At 42.7% G+C, this 23,805-nt stretch overlaps 1 protein-coding gene across 9 annotated transcripts in view; it reads right to left on the bottom strand.

Annotated features, from left to right (window-relative positions):
- The window catches only part of LEF1 (lymphoid enhancer binding factor 1), a 71,488-nt gene that overhangs the window by 9,381 nt on the left and 38,302 nt on the right, over nucleotides 1-23,805 (bottom strand). For 6 of the 9 annotated variants that reach the window (XM_039551400.1, XM_039551401.1, XM_039551402.1 and 3 more), the window contains 7 exons: nucleotides 20,466-20,598; nucleotides 16,416-16,506; nucleotides 14,076-14,159; nucleotides 12,116-12,238; nucleotides 11,264-11,426; nucleotides 8,445-8,552; nucleotides 4,736-4,784 (listed from right to left, as the gene is read on the bottom strand). In XM_039551400.1, coding sequence (XP_039407334.1) covers nucleotides 4,736-4,784; nucleotides 8,445-8,552; nucleotides 11,264-11,426; nucleotides 12,116-12,238; nucleotides 14,076-14,159; nucleotides 16,416-16,506; nucleotides 20,466-20,598 — 751 coding nt within the window. Of the gene's footprint in view, nucleotides 1-4,034; nucleotides 4,076-4,735; nucleotides 4,785-8,444; nucleotides 8,553-11,263; nucleotides 11,427-12,115; nucleotides 12,239-14,075; nucleotides 14,160-16,415; nucleotides 16,507-20,465; nucleotides 20,599-23,805 lie in introns of all 9 variants that reach the window. The other 3 variants (XM_039551404.1, XM_039551406.1, XM_039551405.1) reach the window with 3 other exon arrangements.

Below are 23,805 nucleotides of genomic sequence, written 5' to 3'. Positions count from 1 at the left end.
ACAAATATTTCAATCCAGAAAATTTTCTTCTGCTCATTCTGTCCCTCTTGCCTGTGCTGAAGGCCACTATTCATGGGCAAAACAGGGAATAGGGAAGTATGGGTCACACAGGAAACAATTTTTAAAGCAAATCAGGACAAATCTCTGCACCACCATCAGCACACACATTCTCACAGAGACTAACTTCTACGCAAGTTCTCCAGGCTCTGTTTAAAGCTTCTGAGCAGTCAAGAGCTATGGGAATAGCTCATTGTTTCAATTTGGACTAGTCCAGCAATGATTTCAAGAGCACTGGACAAGCCATGTTTGAAAACATGCCTCAGAAAGCAAGGTACCACATCCTCTTTGCATCTCCTTTCTCAGATGTCAACCATGACCACAGTCATCAGATGCTTATTTTCCACCATATTCTGGCTGTGGACTGGTCCACTTTATAGTCTGCTTTCACAGCCTCACTCCACTTTATTTTTAAGTAATAGGGAAAACACAATCTAGTCATAAATTACTACCCAAAAATCACTTCTGTGCTGAAATTTGGCTCTAATTTCCATGTAGGAAGCTTGAAATGTTAAGATAATTCATTGCTCAAAGTTAAATGGTCTTAATATGATCCCTTTAAGTACTTCTGATTGCAAATCAGTATTAGTCAAGTTTTCTTCGTTTTGAAAGCTTTGCTAATGTGGATGCTAATTGTTATGGAATTTTGCAAGCCACAAATATTATTCTTACAGGTTTTCAAATGTCTATTAAGCTTCTCTATCACTCTTTTTAGCCCTTGAAGATATGCCAAAACACAATGTTAAATTATGTTGTTTCCCAATTGGATCCTGCCATATGTCGAATGACGTGCCTTTTACAGTTCTATACAGAGCAAGTTATAAGAAGTTAAGTATTTCCATGCTGCAGAAAAATGAGGAAATTTTGTTAGTACCCTTCTATTTCCTTGCTGATTTCAAAATACTCATGAGATGCTAAAAATCACCCTTTTTTTCTTTCTTCCAAAAGTCTAACTGGATAAGAAATTAGAAATCTCCGCTTACAACACAAAATTGCTCCTATTTACAAATCCCCTAGAAGGCTGTGCTTAAAGTAAAAAGAAAACACTCACCTTTCAGAAAGGTGCTCAACAGGTGATCTCTACATTGTTCTTAATCTTAGCTTTCCTCATTTCCCCTTCCCTCCCGGCCTCTCCTCAATTTATTTTTAGCATTATCCGGTCTAATTCCACTCTTGGTTGATTCCAAAAGAAGATAATAAATAAGAGTTATTTCTTCAATAAACCAAAGTTATTTCAAATACTGTGTTGGGCCATGTCAACTGCAAACAAAATCCTTCTTGGGACAGTTCCACAACTCTTGAAAGACATGTTTTGGAGTACCTCAGGATAATACAGCAAAGACTGGTGCATGTGGTCACAGTATTTCTAAAGCATTCTGAAGTGTTTTACAAATTGGCCATTGAGTAGGTTGGAGATCACAGAACTCAGTTAGAAGCAGTGAAGCCTTAAGATGCCTGCTGCTGTATACAATCCTTGGAAAAGGGGCAACTTAATGCAACCACCTTGACTTTACCACTCTAATCATGTCCAAGTTAAAAAGCAGGATTAGAGGTCCACCTTAAAAATCAGTTACTTGCTGAATGTTCGTGGACAAAAAAACCCCAACAAAAACCCCACACCCAAAACTTTCACAGTATCTTAAATCATTTCTGTTTGCATGTCTCTTCCGTTACTTTCCTCTGAACATCCCACCACACAACCCTCCCACCATTTCATCCTTCTCACTTACATCACTGTAATTACAGCCCTAGCTGATCTCCTTTGTGCTGATCTTGAGATTCTTTCTTTGGTCTTGCCACCTACTCATTTCTGATTCTTCTCAGATAACAGAACGCTTGTCTCCTTCCCAGACCTCCCACCCTCCTTCCCCCTCTTCCTTACACCATCCATGCGAGTAAGAAAGCTGTTCCCAAGCTTATTATCTCCATCCAGTAAAGACTTCAACAGCTCTGCTGTGGGCCTGGTAAGATACTATGCTTGTGGGCAAAACATTCTTTGGATTAGGCTTGCAGAGGGCAAGAGTCTTAACCTTCAGAAGTTTACTTTGAAGTGTGGCTGATTTCGGTTCCCTAAATCATTCTGTGCATTTACTTCCAGCAAGAGCACATCTGTACAGCTCCAGTGCAAATCATACACTCGGTCTGAAACACTTATTGAGGCTGGCTTCATGTGCATATATGGAGTCAACAGCACGCTTCTCCTTCCCTGGAAAACATACTACTGTTCACGCACTCTGTGGTATAAATTGCCTCAAGACAGAGAGACAGGTATTGCCAACAGTTTCCACACTGTTGCAAAGCCTGACAGGATATAGAAAGGCAGGAGTGTAAAGGTCAAAGGGAGAGAAAACCCCCACATTTAGAACACTCAACCTCTAATACAGAAAATGCAGAGAAACTCCAACACAAGTAGGTCAGCACAGGCAAGACTGTAAAGCATCCAAGAAACCAAATATTCCCTGTTTTTTAGCTGTCACTTGAACCTTAGTTGTATTCCAATCCCAATCAACTGCTCTGCATCAATTCAGATAAAATTATGAGTGTTTTGCCTACCGGTACTGTGTTAGCATCAAAGGGAAAAATATTCACAACAATCATGGACCTGGACACCTAAGCTGAAATACCAATTATAAAACTCAAGGTTAAGGCACTTTTTTTTTTTTTTTCAGTAGATATAATACTCTAAGTAAAGATGCTTTACAGCTACGTGTTGTATAGGCTACAGAACTCCAACACTGCAATCCACATCCCAAATCAGCATAACTCAGGCGTGTTCCAAAGGGCAAGGCTGTCTGCTTGCCTGAAAAACTTCTGCTTATTAGGAAGAAAAAAAGAGCACACATTTTGCCTTTACACTTTACTTCAGCTTTAAAAACAACAAACCACCAAAGTCTTGTCTTAACCAAGATTAGACTAACCAGCATAATGGCATAACTTCAGAAGAGGCTTGAGTCATGCTGACTGCTGACTGACACACTGCACACAGGAAACTGAAGTTGGCTTTCTCTGGCTGAAAGTCCAAGCAGAGCAGAGGGCCAACAGGAGCCTGCTTTGCTGACTATTCTGAGTGCCACAGGGATCCTGTGGCCAAACAAGGCAGAGGAAGAGAGGATAGAGCCCATTTCTGATACAGTGTGTAGGTCATTTTACAAAGTCTTATTTTTTTGCACGATTCTGGGAATTCTTGGGGATCTCCCAAGGGCAATCTGGGTTAATTAGATAGTTTAGAAACAACTATTATTTCAAATTAATGCCATTTCTACTAGAAAATGCATTACACTGAGAGAAAGAGAAGGACCAGCCTTCCAACACAGACACTGAGAAATTAGAATCTCTCTGTGGTAGTGTGCACTCACAAGCTGACTAGATGGTGTTACTACACATGTGTAATCACTAGTCATTCCACCCTCAGTGCAGATAATATGATATAAAGAAAGAAAACACATGCTGGAAATACAACAACCACAAAAAACCCCAACCTGCACCACAAATGAAATACCACTGTACAGTTGTGGGAGAAATTCTTGAAACAACTGAAATACAGTCCCATCTTCTTAGTAGGTGTTTTGTTAGTATACAGGTGAATAAATTGTTTTTAAAAGGTGTACCCAGCCAGGCAGCATCTTGTTGATGTCAGCACATAAAATGTGCTCCAAAGCCAGCATCTAACCTGCTCTTATGAGCTGTGACAGTCTGGGAGGGCTTGCACTGCTTAATAAACCCATCCCTGGTTCACAGGCAGACTTGCAGCGAGTCAGTGAGGTGTGGTCAATTTGAAAATACTACAGTTAAGCAGTGAAATGGTGAACACCTAATAGATAGCCGGTATAAAAACCATCAGTAATCAAAGTAACATTAGCTTTGGGATATGGTAGTTCTGCAATTTTTGCTAATTTCATATTATTGCATAAAATTTATAAGAAGGCTTATTTTACAATTCAGTTTTATCAGCAGGAAAGCTTTAGAGATGTTCTTACCATGCTTCAGATGTAGGCAGCTGTCATTCTGGGGCCTGTACCTGTAGAAGATTGTTTTCCTTTAACAAATTTGTTACAGAGCTTTTGCACATTCCAAATAAGTTTGTTTGCTACAGTCTTACATGGACTTTTTTTGTGTGTGTTTTTTGGTTTTGTTGTTTGGGTTTTTTTATGGTTCTTATACCAGCCATTTTTTCTTGGGGAAAACAGGGTGTTTCTTTATATATATTTTACAGGCAAAGAGAAGACCTCACTGATGCTTTTAGCCAACCTACTAGGCAGCTGTTAGTGTACAAAGAAACATAAAATACACTGAGAAAAAAAAATACAGTTACTACAAAAGATCTGTGTAAAGTTTCCAGTGTCCAATAATACCACACAGTATTTGAGACATAGTTAAGTCTAAAGATGGTACAACACTGATTGAGGAGAAAAGCAAAGGTAAAACAGGACAGTGATTGCAGCAATGTGTAAGTTCAGCCAAAGATGTTGATGCCATCAGGACTGCTGCTCAGAAAGGTGTAAGGGAAAGGAGGCATGGGTTGTGTGCATGTTCACAAGCTTACATTCCAAATGAAATATCTTAAAACATCCATCAGAAGCAAGTGTTAGACATAAGCTCATAAAAATTAAATAGCGCAAGCTCTGGTTTCTAAAATACACCTGAGGTGAAAGGCAAGTAAGAGGTGCTCATGGCCTACCTGATGCTGATTCCTGCAACTTTTCTCTCTTCCTCTTCTTTTTCTTCCCCTGAAAAACAAGAAATTTTATCATACTGTTACATGCACAGAACTTTTTTTTGTCTCTTCCCTCACAGCAAAAGTCATGTGGACACAGAGAAGGCTGTTAGGAAAAAACCCAATTGTTTTCAGTGTAGCTTTTCTATCCCACTTTCAACTGGTTCAATGTTAACAAAGTTTGCTCTGAGCATCTATGAAGAAATATGCACACCAGCAATACTTATATTTATATCCACATGGAATTACAATTTCTGGGAGTTTTTCAACTAACACTGGCAGCCTCAAGCACCTAGAAGACTTCTCACGCTCAAAAATCTGATGACATGTATGTTGATATCATCATTTATGGCTCTTACAAGAACTCTTCACACATTCAGATACTTACACTGTCATACATGGTAGGAGCTGACAGGGTGTTGAAAGTACCTAGGACAACCATGACTTGTCCCCAGGGTGCAGACCAGCCAAAAAACTATTCTGATAATGCTCGTACCTGAACAAAAGCCAAGTCTGGCTTTTGTGCCCAGAGAGTGCACTCTGCAATAACCAAACAGCAGAGACTGTACAGCAGAGCACCCTCAGCTGAGGTGCAGGACACGAATGCCTGGCACCTGTCTTTCTGGGAGACCACACTGGCCCCAGCATGCCAACCCACACACTCAGCCTTCTCCCGCACCCCCATCTATGGAAACGGCCGCAGCTCCTGCTTCACACAGTCTGTCAGGAAACAAAAGGTCAGCTTAGACCCACAATTTTAAACCTTAATTATCTTGCACCACCCTACCACTGATATTCCTCCATATGACTTGTCTTTTTTGCCCTGTATAGTCAGTGAAAGCTTTTTGTGTGTTTTAAGGAAAAATCATATCCATTTATATTTTAAAGAAGCCTCCAGACAGGCTGTAACAGATGAGTTCTGTCAAAGCCTGGGATGGTTGCTGTGAACAGAGCTGCAGCCTGCTGCCCATCCTCTGGCCCCCCACTCTCATGGCTGGCAGCTGCATGTCCCAGCACAGAGCATGCCACACACACAGTGGCCACAGAGTGGAAGGGTTGGGGTGCTGGGACACACCTTTCCGTGAGCTAACTCTGCAAGGTGATGGGATGGACAGCAGGTGATGTGAGAAACCACCTCAAACCCCTGCAGTGCTCACTGATTGATGGACAGCAAGTGAGGACTCCAAACACAGGCTATGGTGAAGCTCCAGCACATGAACTTAAGTAGCCTGCACTCTGCTCTGACAGTCTGGGCCTGCCTGACTCTCAAGCTCTTGTCCTTTTTTATCCCAAGGCTGGCAACAGGGCTGGGCAGTGCCTTGTGAGCAAGATTCTAAAGCCAGGACCAAGACTAGAAGTTGGAAAGCACATTTCAAGGGCTCTGGGGAACTCACAGCAATATACTTTATCACTTGGGCACCAAGGCAATACTCTTTTAGAGAGGAAACTGCATTAGTGCAGATGTTAACATGGAAAAGTCATGGGAGGAAAAATTGTTTTATTCTCTACATCAGGCTGACTTCAAGTGCTAAAACATAAACTGAAAGCAGATCTGAGATCTACCTATGACATAACACAAGTGAAGGAATGGAAGACTGGGCTGAAACCTAGTTGTCAGCATTCCCAACTAAGATAGTTTCTGACAACTGCAGCACACCCAGACACCCTCACATTATGAGAACACTGTGCTTCTCATGTCTATCACACAATTTTGCATGACTGCTTTGGGTAGCAGTAGTAAAAACATATGAAAAAGATAGTGTCAAGAGTTGAATAATAATGTTTAACATTTTCTTCATATTCCTAAAATCCTGAATAACCAGACAAACCAAAACAGAAGAACCAAAACCATACAGTATGTATTTTTCACTCGTACTGTTTTGTGAAACAGAAGAACCTCCCCCAAGTCACTTCCAACCCTCAAAATACTGGAGTAATACCTGTGCCAAATTAATACAATTTCACTTTTTGACTGCTAAAGTTAGGAAAACCAAAGAGGAAAAAAAAGAAAAATGACATATATCTGAAAAGGTTTCAGCAATAAGCTGTGCTCTCCTATGATCACCATCTGACCACCACTGCAGAACGTGTGCATTCCTGGAGAGGCAGAGGGGAGGGCTGCAAGAGGAAGTTAGCAGAGTTCTTCATTGTAACATACAGGACTGGAGTATGTCAGAGATATACTTCCACACAGGATGTAGGCTGGAAGCACATCAAAGAGATACCTCTTACGTGCCACCTCACACACTCCAAATGTCTGTCAAGGCATTTAAGAAACCGCAGGTCCGCTGCATGTGCTGTGTGACATAGGCTGGGGCAGAACACAAGGTTCTCAAAGCCAACATGACCAAACATCACAGGACCATCTTGAAGCCTGATGTCCAGTAAGCACAAGTTGACAAGACTCCAAAGTGGTGTGATTTTCCAGAAAGTAAATTCAAGACAAGAAAAATCCCCTCATTTCCAGGGAGTCTTTCCCTAAGACCCTGTTTGTTCCCACCTATATTTCAAGACAGCTCCGTTGACACAGTCTGCTTACTGGAAATAAACCCTACCTGTGTAATGTCAGGACAGTTTATAGGCTGTGTAAAACAGACAGAAAGAAGCTGCTAGGGCTTACAGTTGTGACTGTGCTTACAAAACTGGGCATGCATGTCAGCCAGACCAGGGCATTTCCTTCAGAGATAATCACATAGTTTCTGTGTCAATGCATTCTGTGCCAGTTTCTACAGTTTCTGTTAATACTAGATGTTTAGGTACCTCAATCCTTAATGCCCAAAGACATCACCAAAGTAGAGAAAAACTACTGTCCACCTAATGCAGAAGGAAAACTGAGCCAGATATACCATGTACACTTCCTATCCCAGTAGATGGTGTCACATCTAAGGGAGGGACAGAAAGGAGCCCAGATCTTGGATTAGGATCAGCCTCTCAGGATTGCAGCTTCTGAGTTTGATATCATCACATTTGGCAACACTGACAGCTCATTGTAGGCACCATAGTGTAAGCATGCACTGCAAGCTGTGTGATGTGCTATGAACTTGTTAGATATTTAATTATAAAACAAGAGTAACTTTAAGAAAACTTTTCTATATAGATACATACATGTATAACTTATATATATATATATATATATATATATACACACACATACATGTATAACAGAAGGCTCTACCATGAAGGTTACTTATACAAGATTTGCACAGATGGACCATTCTGAATTCTTTTCAGCTAAAGTTCAGTCTGCATTGAGACCCCTGGGCTTGCAGTTCTCTTGAAAGAAAGACACCCCTTTTTTTCTCAGGTCTAAAAAAGATTTCTGGATAATAAGCAATCAAATAGAAAATGATAAAATATTCACAGCTGTATAGGACAACATGAGCTTCCAGACAGTAGTGGCCACTGTCTTAGGAAAAAAACTTTCCAAGTTATATTTTCCCCGCAAAAACTGTGAACTTCATAAGAAGCATCTCAACAACAACAACAAAATCTCAAGTTTTCTGGGTGCTTGAAGTGAAAACAAATATAAGGTTTATGTTATTTGTATGTTCACCATCCCTTCACCCAGGACTTGCCACAAGTTATAGAGAAAAAGAAGAAACAATAATAATAATTTTAAAAGTTACAAAAAGAAAGTGAATTTTAAAAAGGAACCTTCAAGTGAGTGACTTACATAGTTGTCTCTTGCAGACCAGCCTGGATAAAGCTGCATATGTAGCTGCCTTTCTTTACGAGCTAGTTCATAATATTTTGCTTGTTCTTCACGGGAGAGAGCGTGCCACTGCAAACAAATAAACACAACTTTAGACTGGGAACTAACTTACACCTAGGCAACAGATGACTTGAACAAGTGTTTTGGTGACTTTGATTCAGTCCTTCCCCACTGCAAAAATGAAATTCATTAGCAATTACAAGCACCTGTGTTTATTAACTGACTTTCAGGCATTTGTCAGCTCTGCAACTGCCAAGTGCCTTGAGCAAGACAAAAATTATTTATGGAAACAGGGCTCACCGAATAGTCTGCTCACAGAACCATGCTCTCCCAACACTACTTAAAAAAACCAACAACAAACAAACAAAAGCAAACCCTAACAAAAAAACGGCAACAAAACCCAGCCTTTAGCTCCTGACAGAACTGAAGGGGTTTGTGCTGCTTTTGAAGGGCAGCAATCTCCCCTTGACAGAGGGGTCTGCTGTCTTGGTTTCAAGCAGCAGCTAGACTCAAGTTTTCAATGCCAACACAGAAGGCTTTCTGGGCACTAGCACTCCCTTTCCAAGATCAACTTCTAAGTACTGAACTTCAAGGTACCTGCTTTCTGGTTGAAAAAGTAAATGGCAACTGCAAAAGTTTCTAAGATAAAGAAATCACAGAACTACAGTCTTACAGATTACATGAGTTGACTTTTGTAGCCAAGCAGGAATAAATTTCCTGGTTTCATGTACTTAAAAACATATACCACCTCCCCCCCCCCCAAAAAAAATGCAAACGCAAAACCTCACAACCTAAAAATTTGAAAAGGCATAAGCTACATTAGTATCTAGTAATTTTGTCCTTTTTGAAACACCTATCATAGACCTGAACCAGAAAGAGTAAAGGCCTTTTATTTTGAATTAAGTTCCACTGCTGCAGCATTAGATGCATCTTCTTGTTTGACAACATCCATGGGGAAGTGAGGGGAGAAGTTATTAAAAAAATCCAAAAAACAGACAAAAATCCTTAAGAAATCATTAAGACACCCATACAAGAATTACATACAGAACTAAGATTTCAGATCAGATCGCATTTGTATGACTTAATATGTTATTCAGTTACATGTCAGAGGACGTGAACTAAAGCTCCTCTGCCTTGACTTGGCAAGTTGGATGTGTTATTGAGAGCACAGCAGTTCAGCCTGTCTGCAACTCTCAAACTCCACATGCACATTCAAAAATTGGCAGGTAGTGACCACAATGCTGTGGCATCAGAGAGCCCAGCAGCAGACAAAGTGTCAGCTCATGAGAACAGAGGTGGTTCCTGCTCTGGGGTAGCACAGGGTAAGTAGTGACCAGGATGACTGAACATGAGACACTTGAATTGTCAAGTGTTAACTAATCTCCAAGCAATTATATTGGATAACTCATACATCGTTTGCACGACAGCAAAAGTGGAATTTGAGGTACTTTCATGGAGAACAGCAACTTGAAAAGAGGAGTCCAAGCTGCAGAAAAAACAGGCAGTGGAGCCCTGAGGCTTGATTCCTTGCCAAAGCAGAGATAAATAAGCCACTGCCCTTGTTCAGGCCAAGAAAACTAGGCTGATATACTAAGCAACTAAGATCAATCATCTGGGACTGCTGTCACCTGTAAAGAGAAGTTCACAGGTCACAGAATATTGTGAGTTTAAAGGGACTCTCAAGGATCAAGTCCAACTCTTAAGCAAATGGCCCATATATGATCCTAGAGACTTGTATGAAAGCATGGAAAAGGCAAGCACCAAGATGTCCTTTAAGGGGAGGTAACAAGAACAACAAAGCAGAAGACTGCATGAACTACATGAACAAGTACCAATAGATTTCTGCTGTGTTTGGAGCAGGAAGTCTTCTGACTGTAATACAAAAGGAGCACTTTAAGGTCATGTGCTGATTTCCCATTTAAAAGCACAGGGTTTTCAGAGTCACAATGCCTCTCAGTACTGCCTTGGTCAGTGATCAAAAAGAGGTGTTCACTGGGAATTTGAATAATCCCTACTCAGATTGATACAAAAATCACCCCTTTTCTCATTTCTGGGAGTCAGTTGCAAAATGGGTATTTACCTCTGCTGCCTTCCCTTGGAAGAATAACACTGGCAGAGAACACAAAGGCTGTACTGTGAGTTGGCCTCCATAGCGTTTTTTCTGTGTGGAAGGTACAAAACAACTAAAATGCCACAGAAGCAAACAGTTCTCAGCAAAGCTCTGGTACATGTACTGGGATCATCAGTACTCGGCTGATGACTTCAGAGATATTCAAAACATGACTGGGCAGGTTCCTGAGCAGCCTGATGTAACTGGACCTGCTTTGTGCAGATGTTGGACTACACAACCTCCATGGGTCCCTCCCAACCTACATGACTTTACAATTGGACCACAATATATTCACTTTTGAGTTTCATCTCCAGTGGCATCCAGTGTTCAACTTTGAATGATCCTTTCCTGCTCTGATGGACACCGGCATAAGGGAGGACCCAGAATTTGGTTAAAATGCTCCTTCATGTGTGACTGAGGCTATTTCATGTCTGAGCTGCTGGCACCATAACATGAGCGGAACAGACACAAATTTGATGATGTTGCTAATGCTGAAAAAAGAAAATCAAGATACTACTTTTATTTTTGTTGCATGTTTGATCTTCTATAGCTAATTTAATAGTTGCACATCAGTTATCACCTCAAGCAGAAAGTCAGCCTTCACACCCAGCTAAAGGGAAACACAAATTAGCAGCACACGTGAGCACTCACAAACCCTCCTGGTACATACCCTTCTGCCAAGGATCTGGTTGATAGCTGCACTTTCTTTCAAAGTACACTCTGCTACGACGTTTGCTCTCATTTCTTTCATGTACAACATGAAAGCATTCAGAGGTTTCTTAATATGAGGTCTTTTTGGCTCTTGTTCTTTTCTCTGTTCATGCTGAGGCTTCCTAAAACGTGGTTGGGAAAGGGAAAGGAAAGGAAAAAAAGCATTAATTTGCTTCAACCTAAAAAGATCCAATGGAACATTACTGACTTGTGGTTACAGTAGCACTTAAGTAGTAAGAATGAGAATTTCAGTGGTCACGTCCCATCCACTTTCACATCTTTTAGTTTAATACTCAGGGAGGACGTCAGGTTGACATTCTCTAGCAAGTAACATTTAATCTGTGAATCTGTTCCAAATTCATCACTTGTCTCAATTCTCTTTTTGAAAAGCTATCCATGGTACCCTAAAAGACCACTGCCATAGGCAGGAGAATACCTTCTCATCCCCTTCTTTCCTAGGCCTTTTGCCTTTGAGTACTAAGCAATGAGACTGCTTTTTACTAGTGAATTTTGCAGGTAAGGACTTTTCCAGCAGAAAGAGCACGAGTCACAGCTGGACAGGTCCATGATTATGACTGAATCAAGATGGCTGTTGCCAACAGCTTAAAAATGCTGGACTGGAATGAAAAATGGCTTCTCATTACCCTTACCAAACAGTAGCTCACAGCTCCAGTTTTAGTTATAGGAGAAGAGTTAAAATTCAGAGAGATTATGAAAGACACTTTTTTTAAAACATCCTTGACTCTTCTCCAGACAGAGTTAGTTCTCAAACATTTATTCATTATGAGCTAGTGCAGAAAGGCAGACTCACACATGCATTAGCTCACTGTCGTTGTGCAGATGTTCTTGTTTCACTTGAGGTGTTACAATAGCTGGGTGAGGGATTCCAGTTGTGTGAGGGCCTGGAGGACCAGGAATCATGTGATGCGAAAACCTAAAAGAGAAAACAAAGCAAGGTCTGTAACCTCACTGAAGACAGGCATCAAACACGTATGACAGCAGCAGGACACTCTAAGAATGCAAATGCTACAGAGCTTGCAATGAAGACAAGTCTTACAGAGCACATGAAAAATATTTGGCTAAGATTTGTGCATTGTAGCCCAATTATTCAAGAAAAACAAACAAATCAGTCAACATTTTGGTTGTAGAGAAGTTATTTTATTACCTTTCAGGCAAACACTTTTAGCAATGCATGCAAGAAATATTTAATGTTTATACTGTTGCACTGTCTAGAAATAAAAATACACATTTCTTAACCAAAAAAGTGTATTTCCACACCAAGATATAAACATTCTTGAAATATCCACCACCAGCCAATGCAAAGGAGGAAACTGCCATGCAGAAACAAATAAAATGAAAGAAGAGTCTTTTCAAGAAGTCCCTGATGGCTCTCTTTACTTTTCAAGGTACTTAAGGTAAAAGATTTTAACATCACTTCATCTGAACCGACTATTCTTACCTCAAATGCTTAAAATAAACTTTGAAAATCCTGCATCCCTGGGAGCAGGGAGAGAGTTTTGTCCTAGTTAAAGCTTCCTTTCATTTGTACAAGAAGGAAAATGGAAAATAAAACCAAAATACCACTAACTGAATAATCCCACCCTACTAACCCAGGTCACTCTTAAGGACAGCTGAGACAGAACTTGAAGGTGCTGAACATTGCAAGCTCAGCAGCAGCAGAAAACCTGCATGCTGTATTTTAAACTGGTGGAAAGTACTGTTTACATCAAAAACAAGCTCATGCTCCAAAGTTTTGCTGAAGGAGTGATGGCTAAGGAATGGCATCCAGCCTCTCCTTTCACCATGCCTTAGTCCCCTTGTTGCCCTTTTCCTTCATGTGATCAAAATAAAGGAAACACAAAGCCCTGTAACCAAATCAAGTGATTTTATCTTGGAGGAAGAATGGGTTTTCTTCCCAATCACCCTGACAGGCACATGCTTATCATTCCCCTGTAAAGAAGTGAAGGGACAGTGATAATCCAAAAGAGCCCACACACAAAGAGGCAAAAGGACCCCCCACTTATCAAATGGCCTGCCTTAAATCCCTGTGCAAGAGGGTGTGTCTTCTACAGGTCACAGAAAAAACCCCAAGAATGGTATATTGCAACCTCGTGTACACCAAGCACAGGATGCAGAAGCTGTCTTTAGAATGCGAAAGCAGAGCATAGGAGGTCTGGAGTGTGTCATGCCCAAGTCTCAATTAGCATTGCTTGCTTGCACTTAGACATAAAGACACAGTGCCTGAGTCACACACCAGTACAAATACTGTGCTGGCATCCCCTGCCATTAGTGGCTTTGGGCTATGAAATACCTACTTGCGAGCAAGTTTCCATACAGAGCATTACCTACGTGATTCAAGACTAATTACCAACAGCTTTGAAATTGGAACTAGAGAAGGCAGACTAGAGTGACAATCCACCTGGCTGCATACTGACATGAGCAAAACCCAAGGATGCTATGCACAACACTATGTGTTGCATCTAGAAATGGACTAATGACTCATTTCAGATGAAACAGCTCAATTAATTGTTGACAATTCACTGGTGCTCCTCATTGCAACACTTCAGAGACTGACAAGAAAATGCTGAATGAGACCAGTGTGGGATCCAGGCAAACTGCATATACAACACATAAGTTAAATAAAAATGTATGCATAAGGGTTTAGCTGACTGAAAAGCAAGCAAAGGCAGACCAAGATGCAAGCAGAAGAGCAACTTGCCCTCTAATGCCAGCAGTTACTCCCCAGTCAGTCATTCACCTCCTACACCTACCTGGACATGGAAGGGTCGACTGAGAGTGAGGATGGATAGGGCTGCCTGAATCCACTCGAGATAGGATATACAGGCTGACCTTGCCTGAGGTCACAGAAGAAAGGAACCCATCAATCATACGATATGGTATTCAATGGTTACTCTAGAGTTACAAGCTCTTGATGGGAACTCAGTCACAAATGAATAGTAAGAGCTAATACTTTCAAGAGTTCTCCTAGTGAAACTAATGAGTACTTAAATGCTTTGAACTTTCTCCCTTGCTATTGAAAGATTCCCAATCTAAGTTTCCACTGGGAAGGAAAGCAAAACAACCAGCCTTCCTCCCCCAGGGCACATAACACACATGCACACTCCTCTATCTCTATCCCTCTCTCACCTAGTTTTAGAAGCACTGGAATCAGATTTGTTAAACAAGCTCTTAGGAAAAAAGCATCTTATTCCAAATAGTTCTACTGTAGATCAGAGCGAGAACACCAGATGGTGAATTATTAAGCTAAAAAGCCTTTTGAACAGTTTTATTAAGTCTTTGAAAACTTAGGACTCTCTCCATTAGCATATGCTATAGTGAGGTACAAGTGGACAGCTTTTCTGAGCAGAAATTTGTTTGATTAAAAAACTCCAACCCAACCACGTAAAAGGCCACAGCGACACAAGTCAATCTTACTACTTAAAGATCAAACTTTGCAGTCCAGTAAGAGAAGCTTGTGTGAAGGTCTTCCCTCCTTGACACTCCCACATATACATAATATTTTGCCACCAGTCCGTCAGTTGAGGTCTTTAATTTTTATGATCATCGCTACATTTTGATTACTTTCAGTTTGCAATGGTTCAGTCATGACTACAATGAACTCCCTGGAGTAGCATGCAATGGTAATGCAAGCAAATACCAGTTCAGCCGAAACACCTCTTCCAACCAGAGGGGCACCACACACATCAACACATCAATGCTATTCAGATGCTTATTGACTGGTCAATCAGACGAGAAAAAATGGAACTGGGCCTTTGTAAGGTTCAGGACACAGTAAGGTTTCACTCTTGGAGCATGTCACTGGAAATGAGCAGTGCTCAAAGGGAAGAGGAAATGAAAAAAAAAGTTGAAGGAAGTCTCAACAGTGCTACCTCACAGCAGGGAGCCGTAGCACGAGGGACAGCTGAGTATGTCCCGCTGTTGGTGAGTGCTGCTGAACGCATCCAGAGTCTTGTAAGGTTGGATCTTGTCTCTCCTTTCTCTTTCCCTCTTCCCTCCCCCCAACTTCTGCACCAAGAAACCATTCAGAAGAAAGGATTGACCACATCTGGAAAGCGCATGCTAGCAACTGCCTGGTGGCAGTGGAAGTGAGGAGACAGCTAAGCAGCAAAATGGGGGGGGGAGGGGGAAAATCAAAAAAATAGATACTTCCATATTTTAGTAGTTTGATATCTACTAATTATTTGTTCCAAAAAGGCATGTGGCCTTTCCTGAAAGATATGCCAGCAATACAGCATTTCACCATCTTCTGCTCTCTACTTTCTCTGCCTGTTGTCATCTGGATCATGTTTCCCTCCCATGGAGACATTAAAAACAAAAAAAATCTGCATCCCTCATTGCGTGGGCACAGACTAGTCACAATACAAATTCTAAAGCGCTGAAATTATGGCTGAGTTTCCTTATTCCCTCTTCCAAGAGAACTGAAGGCAAGTACATATCTACCCCAAATAGACATGAAGCACCCTGCCAAATCTGTTACTCCAAAAATACCACATTTCCTCCACCCTGAGTGGCAGCAAGAGATCATGAGAGTGCTAGTATTAGCAAGAGCAGCAAGATCCCAGTGATAGAGGCTTTTCTCCATACAGAAACTGTAAAAAGCAGCAGACTACAAAAGTTTGTTCTCCATTTGGGGCAGTTTCAAGATTTCCCCACGCATACATACTTCAAAGTTCCTTCTTACCTCCCCTCTCCTGAGTAATTGCAATTTTGTTTATTAAAATTTACATTTAATTCCTTGAGAACTGTTTTCTGCTATCTTTCCAAAAGCTTAATTGCAATTTTGTTTATTAAAATTTACATTTAATTCCTTGAGAACTGTTTTCTGCTATCTTTCCAAAAGCTAAGAGCCACAAATCTGAGCCATAAGAAACATAGAGACTTCAAAGTGAAATCTATACACTTCAATTTCTGTATGCATTCAAAAAACAGATTCAATTCATTTCAAAGATCGACATTTTTTCATCTTTTCAACTAAAATAAAGTAGGAATTTCTTACTGGAATGACATTGTTTTGTAAATGCTGCGACTGATTCAACAATAGCAAATGGTGTGAACATGCACCTGTCTGAAAAGAAGCTAAAAAATCTTACCAGCCGAGAGGTGGTGTTATCTGTCCAACCCCCCCTGGAGACAAGGGATAGAAGGTAGGGAGATCAGGAGCTGGAGGATGCCTGGACATGCCTGTTAAAAAGCACAGAAGAATGAGTGACTTTCTCCTCAAAATACTCTGTATATGACCTACAGTTCCCACCTAATACTACAGTGGAACTAATACTTTGGATAAGAAATAACCACCTTCTTGGTTTGTGTTAAAAGCAAAAGATTCCATGGGCCACCTTTCAAACAATTTGCACACAATACTGCAATTCAAAGGGAGATACCGGAAAAAACAATGTGGAAGGAGGAAATAAATGTATGGGTAAGGACCTGTGCAAGTTTAGATCTCCTGTGAAATGCATTAGGTGCTACTGTCCTCTCAATGGTCTCACCAAACCTGACTGGAACCTGAGGACCTCCTCTAGCACATCATGAAACAAGGGGAAAATAAAGCATTGTCGAAGAGGCAGCACAGCAGAGCTACTAGATTAGGTAAATTGCTACTTTTATATTTTCACGGGTTCCCTTATGGATTCACAGATTTTGGAAACTTGCTACCACAGAGGATCAGTGGTTAATTAAGAATCGTTTTCAGGCCTGTAATGGTCACACTTGATATGATTCATTTGGCTTCCAATTGTCACTCCAGTTCCAACTAAGCTCTTCATCAAGTTGACTCCTGTGGGCTCCAAGGTCAATCTGTTTTGCAATGGTAGTATTTCATGGAAAAATAAGAGTCCCATCAGGAATGATCCATCAGCTCACATTCCCCAGAACACAGAGTCCTACAACTGCAAGAATCACCTCAAGATTAAAGCTAATCCTCATCCCAAAAGGGTCTGTGGTCTCCATTCTTCACCTAAACCTTGTTCCCCAAGGAGACATGGAATTACAGTTGCAGAGGCCACAAAGACATTGATTTATTTAAATGTGTTTAGGGAAGAGGGGGTGAAGCAGAAGGAATTGTTAAGTCTACTTCACATGTTAAATCAGCTGCTTTAAAAGGGTATTAAATATTAATGTGGTGACACTCCAAAGGTCCAAGACTGAGCATATGCTACCTTGACACTTAATTTATAGATAGATGTTACTGATTTATTCCCCTCCCAGTTTGTATTTAAATCCTCTGAATTTAATTACAAGATTTGAAGAATATCTGTCAGGACCATGTACAGGAAAGCATGGAAAATAATACCAGTGGTGTTATTGTCTGAAAAAAACTAAATTTTCAGACTTGGAACCACAACCTGAGTGAGTCGAATTTCTGACCAGTTGTCTTTTCAAAGGTGTAAAACAGCTGGTAGCTAACAGGAAAGGAAACACTTTACATATCCCAGGGCTTTTACATGAGAGGGAACACTCTTTGCGAGTGGTTAAAAAAAGAAAACCAAACAAGGTGTTAAAGAAGCCCAGTGTCTCATCTCTCACATCTCTGGTGATGACTGATGCTCCTGGAAGTGATGACATGACCTTGCCCCTGCCAGAACAAGTTCTGCACAAGGAACTGGGCCACTTCTTCTCCAGAATCTGCAATTCTGATCCACGGAGACAACACTGCTCTCTCTTAACTAATGCACAATAGTTATTGCTAATCCAAAACTTCTGGCCCCTTATGGACGGCTACCAGCACCTAATGCCCACAGGAGCACACACAGCTACCACATGGCCACTACTCTCCAAAGCAAGTTCTCCCGAGAGGGTTAAAGAAAAAAATTATAAAAAATAAAAAGAAAAAAGTAACTGCCTTTAGGAAGGTGGTTCTGTGTGTCCATCCCAAAGTGCCTTGGGTGCAAGAGGCAGTGCTGAGGGCAAGCTGCTGCAGACCCCCTCGTTGGAGGATTTTGGTGGGAGAAGGGCACCCTGGCATCAGGGCTAGGGAGCCAGGGCACTGCCTTGTTCCAGACCCACAGTGGGAGGCAAGGACAGAAACAATGGTTGGAGGCATTTGGCAGAGGACCTGAGGAAAAGAAAAATCCTCTCTGCAGCTACTGCATGGGCTACTTCAGTGCGGCTGCTCCCACATGCCGGTGGCGCCGAAACAGGGAGCATGGATGGAAAGACCACACACATCAAGGAGACCATCCCAGACAAAACCAGCAGTCTCCAGGCTGCATTATCCACATCATCCATTGCCATCTTTGCCAGACACTGAGCAAAGGGATCAAGAGCCCATTCAGGAACACCAGAGGGCAATGAGCTTTGTGCCTCCTGGCAGAGCCCCTCGGCAGGCTTGCACTCAGGGATGGGGATGTGACTGGTGGGGTGCTGGGCAGGGGAGAGGGTAGAGAAGCAGCAGAAGAGAGGATGTGCAGCAGCAACAACAAACCAGATGTTGTTTAGTTGGGGTCTGCTGTACAGGAATACAAAAATAAACTGGGGTAAAGGCAAAAAAATGGGGCACAGGAGGGCAAACTCAGCATGCAGTAAGCAAAAACCTCTTGAGCTCACAAACTGCAGCAGCGGGTTGTGCCCCAGCTCTCACAGCCAGCTTCAGCAAGAGGTGGAAATCCCATTCTCTTAACGCGTGGCACCCCTGGGATTTCAAGGAATGAGTGTGAATATCCTTCTCCTGGGCACTGATGCAAAGGAAGAAGACAAATGAGGACAGGAGGTCTCCACTTGCTTCTTCCAAGTCTGAAAGAGGTATTATATATGTATCTACAGGCCAGGCTTTCCAGGCAGAGTGCTTTTTGTATTCTCCCTCCCTAGAAAAAACTAAACAAGTAACCACCAAATAGCAAAAGACACACAGAACCAACAGGCCATAGCATTTTCTGGATGTAGCCCATGTTATTATCTCCATAGCACAGCCAAAATAAAGCATAGGCATTCAGGGAAAGACAGAAGAAAAAGTCTCTCTCCCTGAACAGTGATGACTAGAAGCCTCTTCAGATAAATGGGACTACTGTGCATGTGGATGTGTGCCCAGGTAAAGCAGAGCTTCACGATTTTGTCAACTGGGTGTCACAGCACATGGTGGGACATGCCAGCACAGACAGAGGCAGAGAAGCACCCTCCAGGACCAGTCATGGCACTGACAGGCTTCCTGCCCATGCAGATATACAGACTACAGTGAATGCCTTTGTAAACCCTCTGCTCTCGCTCCTTTCCTCCTCATCACCAGGTCTCCCATGCAGATTTCTTCTGCACAGGTGCTTAGCCAAACCCTGGCTCAGACCCGCGACAGCCATGGCCAGTCCTCCCCTTGCATCTCGCCAGTATCCATCACATCCCTCCCCAGCTCCTGCAACCCATTGCAAGCAAGCACACCCTTCCCAGGAATCCCTTGGGTTCTCCTGAGTACTGGGAAAAGCTCTTGGCACAGGCTGGGCTTGACACCTTGGAGACTGTCTGCTCTTCCCTGGGGGCCTGCAGACTGACTCTGAGCAGGGCTGGTCTGACATTCCCAGATGTGGATCTAGGAGGCTTTTGTGTTTGCCTTAAGGAGTCCTAGAGGTGCAGAGAAAACTGACATCCATGACTCAGACATGTAACAAGATGCTTTCTGCAGAAGGCAGCCAGCACAAGAAGGTTCAAAAATGTCACATTTGTAAAGCTTTTACTTGCACAGGCTCAAAACTATTTTTATGGGCAATGCTTTGATTATGCCAAGTGACATATAGAAGAAAATGGACAACTAGAATACAAGGACATAAAATAAAGTGAAAGAAAAAGTTTCAATAACACCACTTCTGAAGCACTTGTCCCTCTGTTTTCGGAAAGGTGAGGGAAGGTTGCCCTTTCTGCATCTGCATGCTGCAAGCCTTGGGCACCACAGGAGATGGTGAAGACTGGCTGTTGTTTACCGAGATTTTGAAAGATTTTGATGAGAAAAACAAGCCCGGATTATCACATTAGAAAGAGCATAAAAATTTAAGTCTCCAATTTAAATATCAGCATCACAGCAGAACTGCCATCTCTGAAAGTGGGCATATGCATCTGGAAGCCTCCCTCTAAAATATTACAAATAAAGCTCTGTCAGCAGCATGGAGGGCACCAGGACCACCCTGCATCTCCACCGTGCTGGGAAAGGATGGGCTCACCTTGTTTGGAGCTGACGTCAGAGGGGATGTGAGATGGGTGTGACCCCGGGGAAAAGTGCTCATCGCTGTAGGTGATAAGAGGGGTGAGGGGGTGAACCGCATGAGAAGGCTGTACCACGGGCACCTTGTTGGACTGCAAGAGAAGGACAAAAGTTAAATTGTGTTAGTGAGGCTTCTGCTTTGAAAAAAAAAACCAGATGACATTTCCAAAATGCTGTTTTAAAATATCTGCATTGCTGAAGCGGGGGAAACAGATGGACAGACATGACATTGGGGCTAGTGGATGGAAACCAGGTTTGCTGCCAGAATCGGCATCCTCAAACCACTGGCACCCGAGGAGGGATGCAGCTATTGAGGAAATGCAGGGAAATGGGTGGGGGCCGGGAGCAGGAAGAAAGGCATTTGGGACACATTGAGACAGGGCTGCGGAAATGGCAAATGGAGAGCTGCAGGGCAGGAGGAGCAATGTGCTGGGCAGGCAGGCACTGTGCATGAAGGGCTGTGACCTAAGGACAGCAGAGTCAGCAGTAGTGCTGGAGAAACCCTTTGGTTACAGGAACAGCATTTAAAAAAAGAAGGCTTAAAGTACAGGCTTGCCATATCTCCAGCCTTAAGAGCAACACAAGCTTCCTCAACTTCCCTCTTCCTCTCCACTGTTCTCCTGCACAGCCGTGGCACAGCACAGCTGGGACAAACCCCCACCATCACCAGAGGAATGGCAAGTTTGTCCCTTGCAGTTTTACACACTCTGGATGAAAACTCATGGTCTGTGTACCAGGTGACTAAAAGGGCACCCTTAGAAGCCTGATCTCATACATAAGCAGTTGGCAGTGGCCTCTCAAGGGGGTCGGTGAGAGGGGAGACCTGCTGAGTGCACGGGGACAGCTGGGAGGCCTCTGACTATCAAGGAGAACTCAAAGTGCTACAAACACCCACGAGGGTTCTGAAATGGGTGCCATAAGGTGATGTCCATGCAGGGAAAGATGCACACTTCCCACCAGCACTTCCCAGAGTGCGGAGGTGCAGGGGAGGAGGCAGGCAGCATGGTGGAAGGATCCTGTCCACAATTATGCCCTTAGATCAAGGTTGCAAGACAACAGAACTCCTCAATCCCAATGAAATCCTGCATTATTAACACTGCTTGAAACTCAGTTTGCTCTTTCCACAGTGGGACAAGCCATAGTAATGATGCCAGCATGTAACAGGCACTCCTCATTTGTACCCTGCCACTTTACCCTGCCCCTTAGCACAAATAATTATGGAATAAACAGGTTTTTAATAAAGCCCCCCAAAAAATAAAGCTATCCTTCAGGCAGACACACTGACAGCAAGGACAGCCTGTCGCACATAAGGAATTAAGAAAAAAAATAATTTAAGAGGCCAATAAAATTAATTTTCATTGAGTTCACTATTGAAATCCTGGCACAAAGCAGATTTTAGGACATACCTCCATGCACAAGTCCATGATTTTTCTGGACTTCTGGAAGCAGACAGGTTATTAAATGGACAACTCAATTTATTGTTAAGGCCGGTAGGAGTAGAGGAAAGGAAGCAAACGGGAACCAGTGCAGCATTTTCCATTTTCCTTGTTTCCAGAGCACCACCTTAAGGAACTTGCCTTAGCAGGCACTATCTTCTTAATGTCTGACCTATCCCTCCAGTCATATAGCTCAGAATCTGGTGCCATGAATTTTTGCTAAATTATGCTATCCTTGCTCTCCTCTTAATTTTACGGTTTTCAACACAGATTTGCTTTCCTGTGGGAAAGAGATAAGAACCTGCGGATTTTAATTTAAGCTTCGGCCTTGTCTTATATTTTGCAAGATGGAGAGAGAAAGCAGCACTAGTAGGTGTTTTAAAGCCAACAAGCATTAGGTCCATTTTTATGACCAAATAATAAAAGCAATATGAATTCTCAATAATATCTATGAGTTGAGTTGTAAAAGGGGATACCTCAGACTCCTATTCATCTTCTCCATCCGTATAAATTCCACAAAAAACAGATGCCAACAAATTTCAGATGATTTACAAATCGGGCCTCAGTCTTTAGCTATGAGCCAGCCCACCATTCAGCCATTACTTTATCAACAATAAACTGAATATTATGAATAAAGATAAGCAATAGATGTATTTAGGTCACACACACACAGCTGCTAATCAGCATTAATTTCTCAAAATTTAGTAATTAACATTTTGTATTGTACTGGATGTAATTGTCATGCACGCCCCTGGTATCAGGGTTCCTTGCTTTCAGAAATCACGCGTTTATACTTAGAGCATGCCAATCCCTGTACCCTCTCGCTCTCCAGCATCCTGCAGATTTGATTTTATTTTCTAATTCTCGGCACCTTATCCCCTAAGCCCATGGCAGCGGCTTTCAACGGGCGAAGGAACCGTGAGAAGTCAGGAGAAAAGCAAACTGCTTGTCAGCGGGCTTAAAATTAACATATAAACGGGCCATATCTCCATTAAGAGCATTTGGGGGTCTGCAGAGCCAGAAACTGGGAGAAAAAAAGTAACGATAAATAATAGCAATAATGCAAAGCTTCCCAGCCTGCCTGCCCCACACTGCTTTGGGAAGACCCAGGGAGCTCTGGCAGCTAAATCCTGCTGGTCACCCCAGCATGACACCAGACAGTGGCTCGCTGGGCACAGGCTGAGCCTCCCTGTTCCCTCTGGTCCCACCAAGATGGCCACAGTGATTGACAGCAGGAGGATGCACAGGGTGACACACGCAAGATAAAAAACCAGGAGGGCAAAGGCCTGATGACGCATTTGCCAAAAGCCCTATGGACTTGAAGTGGTTCTGCCACAGCACCTGCCCTACAAGGCAACCCAGATGGGTTATCTGGGCTTTCCTCACAGAGAGGGTTCAGGGCAGGAGACCAAGACCTTGTATGCAGGCCTGGATGCCCCTCTCGCCACCCTCTCAGCCCTCCCAACCCCGGCTGGGGTGAGGGGTTGTCCCCAGGCACCCCATCCAGTCCCATGGACACTGCCCTGCACCCTTTGCCCTGAGGACATCTGGACTGGGGATGTTCCCAAAGCCCCTTCCACCACCTACTGCTCACAGTGGGCACTAGTGCTTTCCAGGGGTGTGAGGCATGGCCAAATCCTGCCTCACACTGTGGTACAAGACTGTGCTGATGAGACTGCTTCTACTGCATCCCAGTCCTTACCCACTGGCTTCCTCCTCCCACAAACATGCCATCCCTACTAGATTTGTCTCCCCAAATCCTCCAAAGACAATGCACACAACTGCAGAAAAACTTGAGAGACTGACAGAGACACAATCTTGGTCAACATGACCTCCATGCAGGGGGAACTCCATTCCCCATGG

This window comes from Corvus cornix, chromosome 4, assembly GCF_000738735.6.
Source record: "Corvus cornix cornix isolate S_Up_H32 chromosome 4, ASM73873v5, whole genome shotgun sequence".
In the NCBI taxonomy this organism is placed as follows: domain Eukaryota; kingdom Metazoa; phylum Chordata; class Aves; order Passeriformes; family Corvidae; genus Corvus; species Corvus cornix.
The sequence above is the reverse complement of the archived record's forward strand: the minus strand, read 5'-3'. Positions and strand labels throughout refer to the sequence as shown.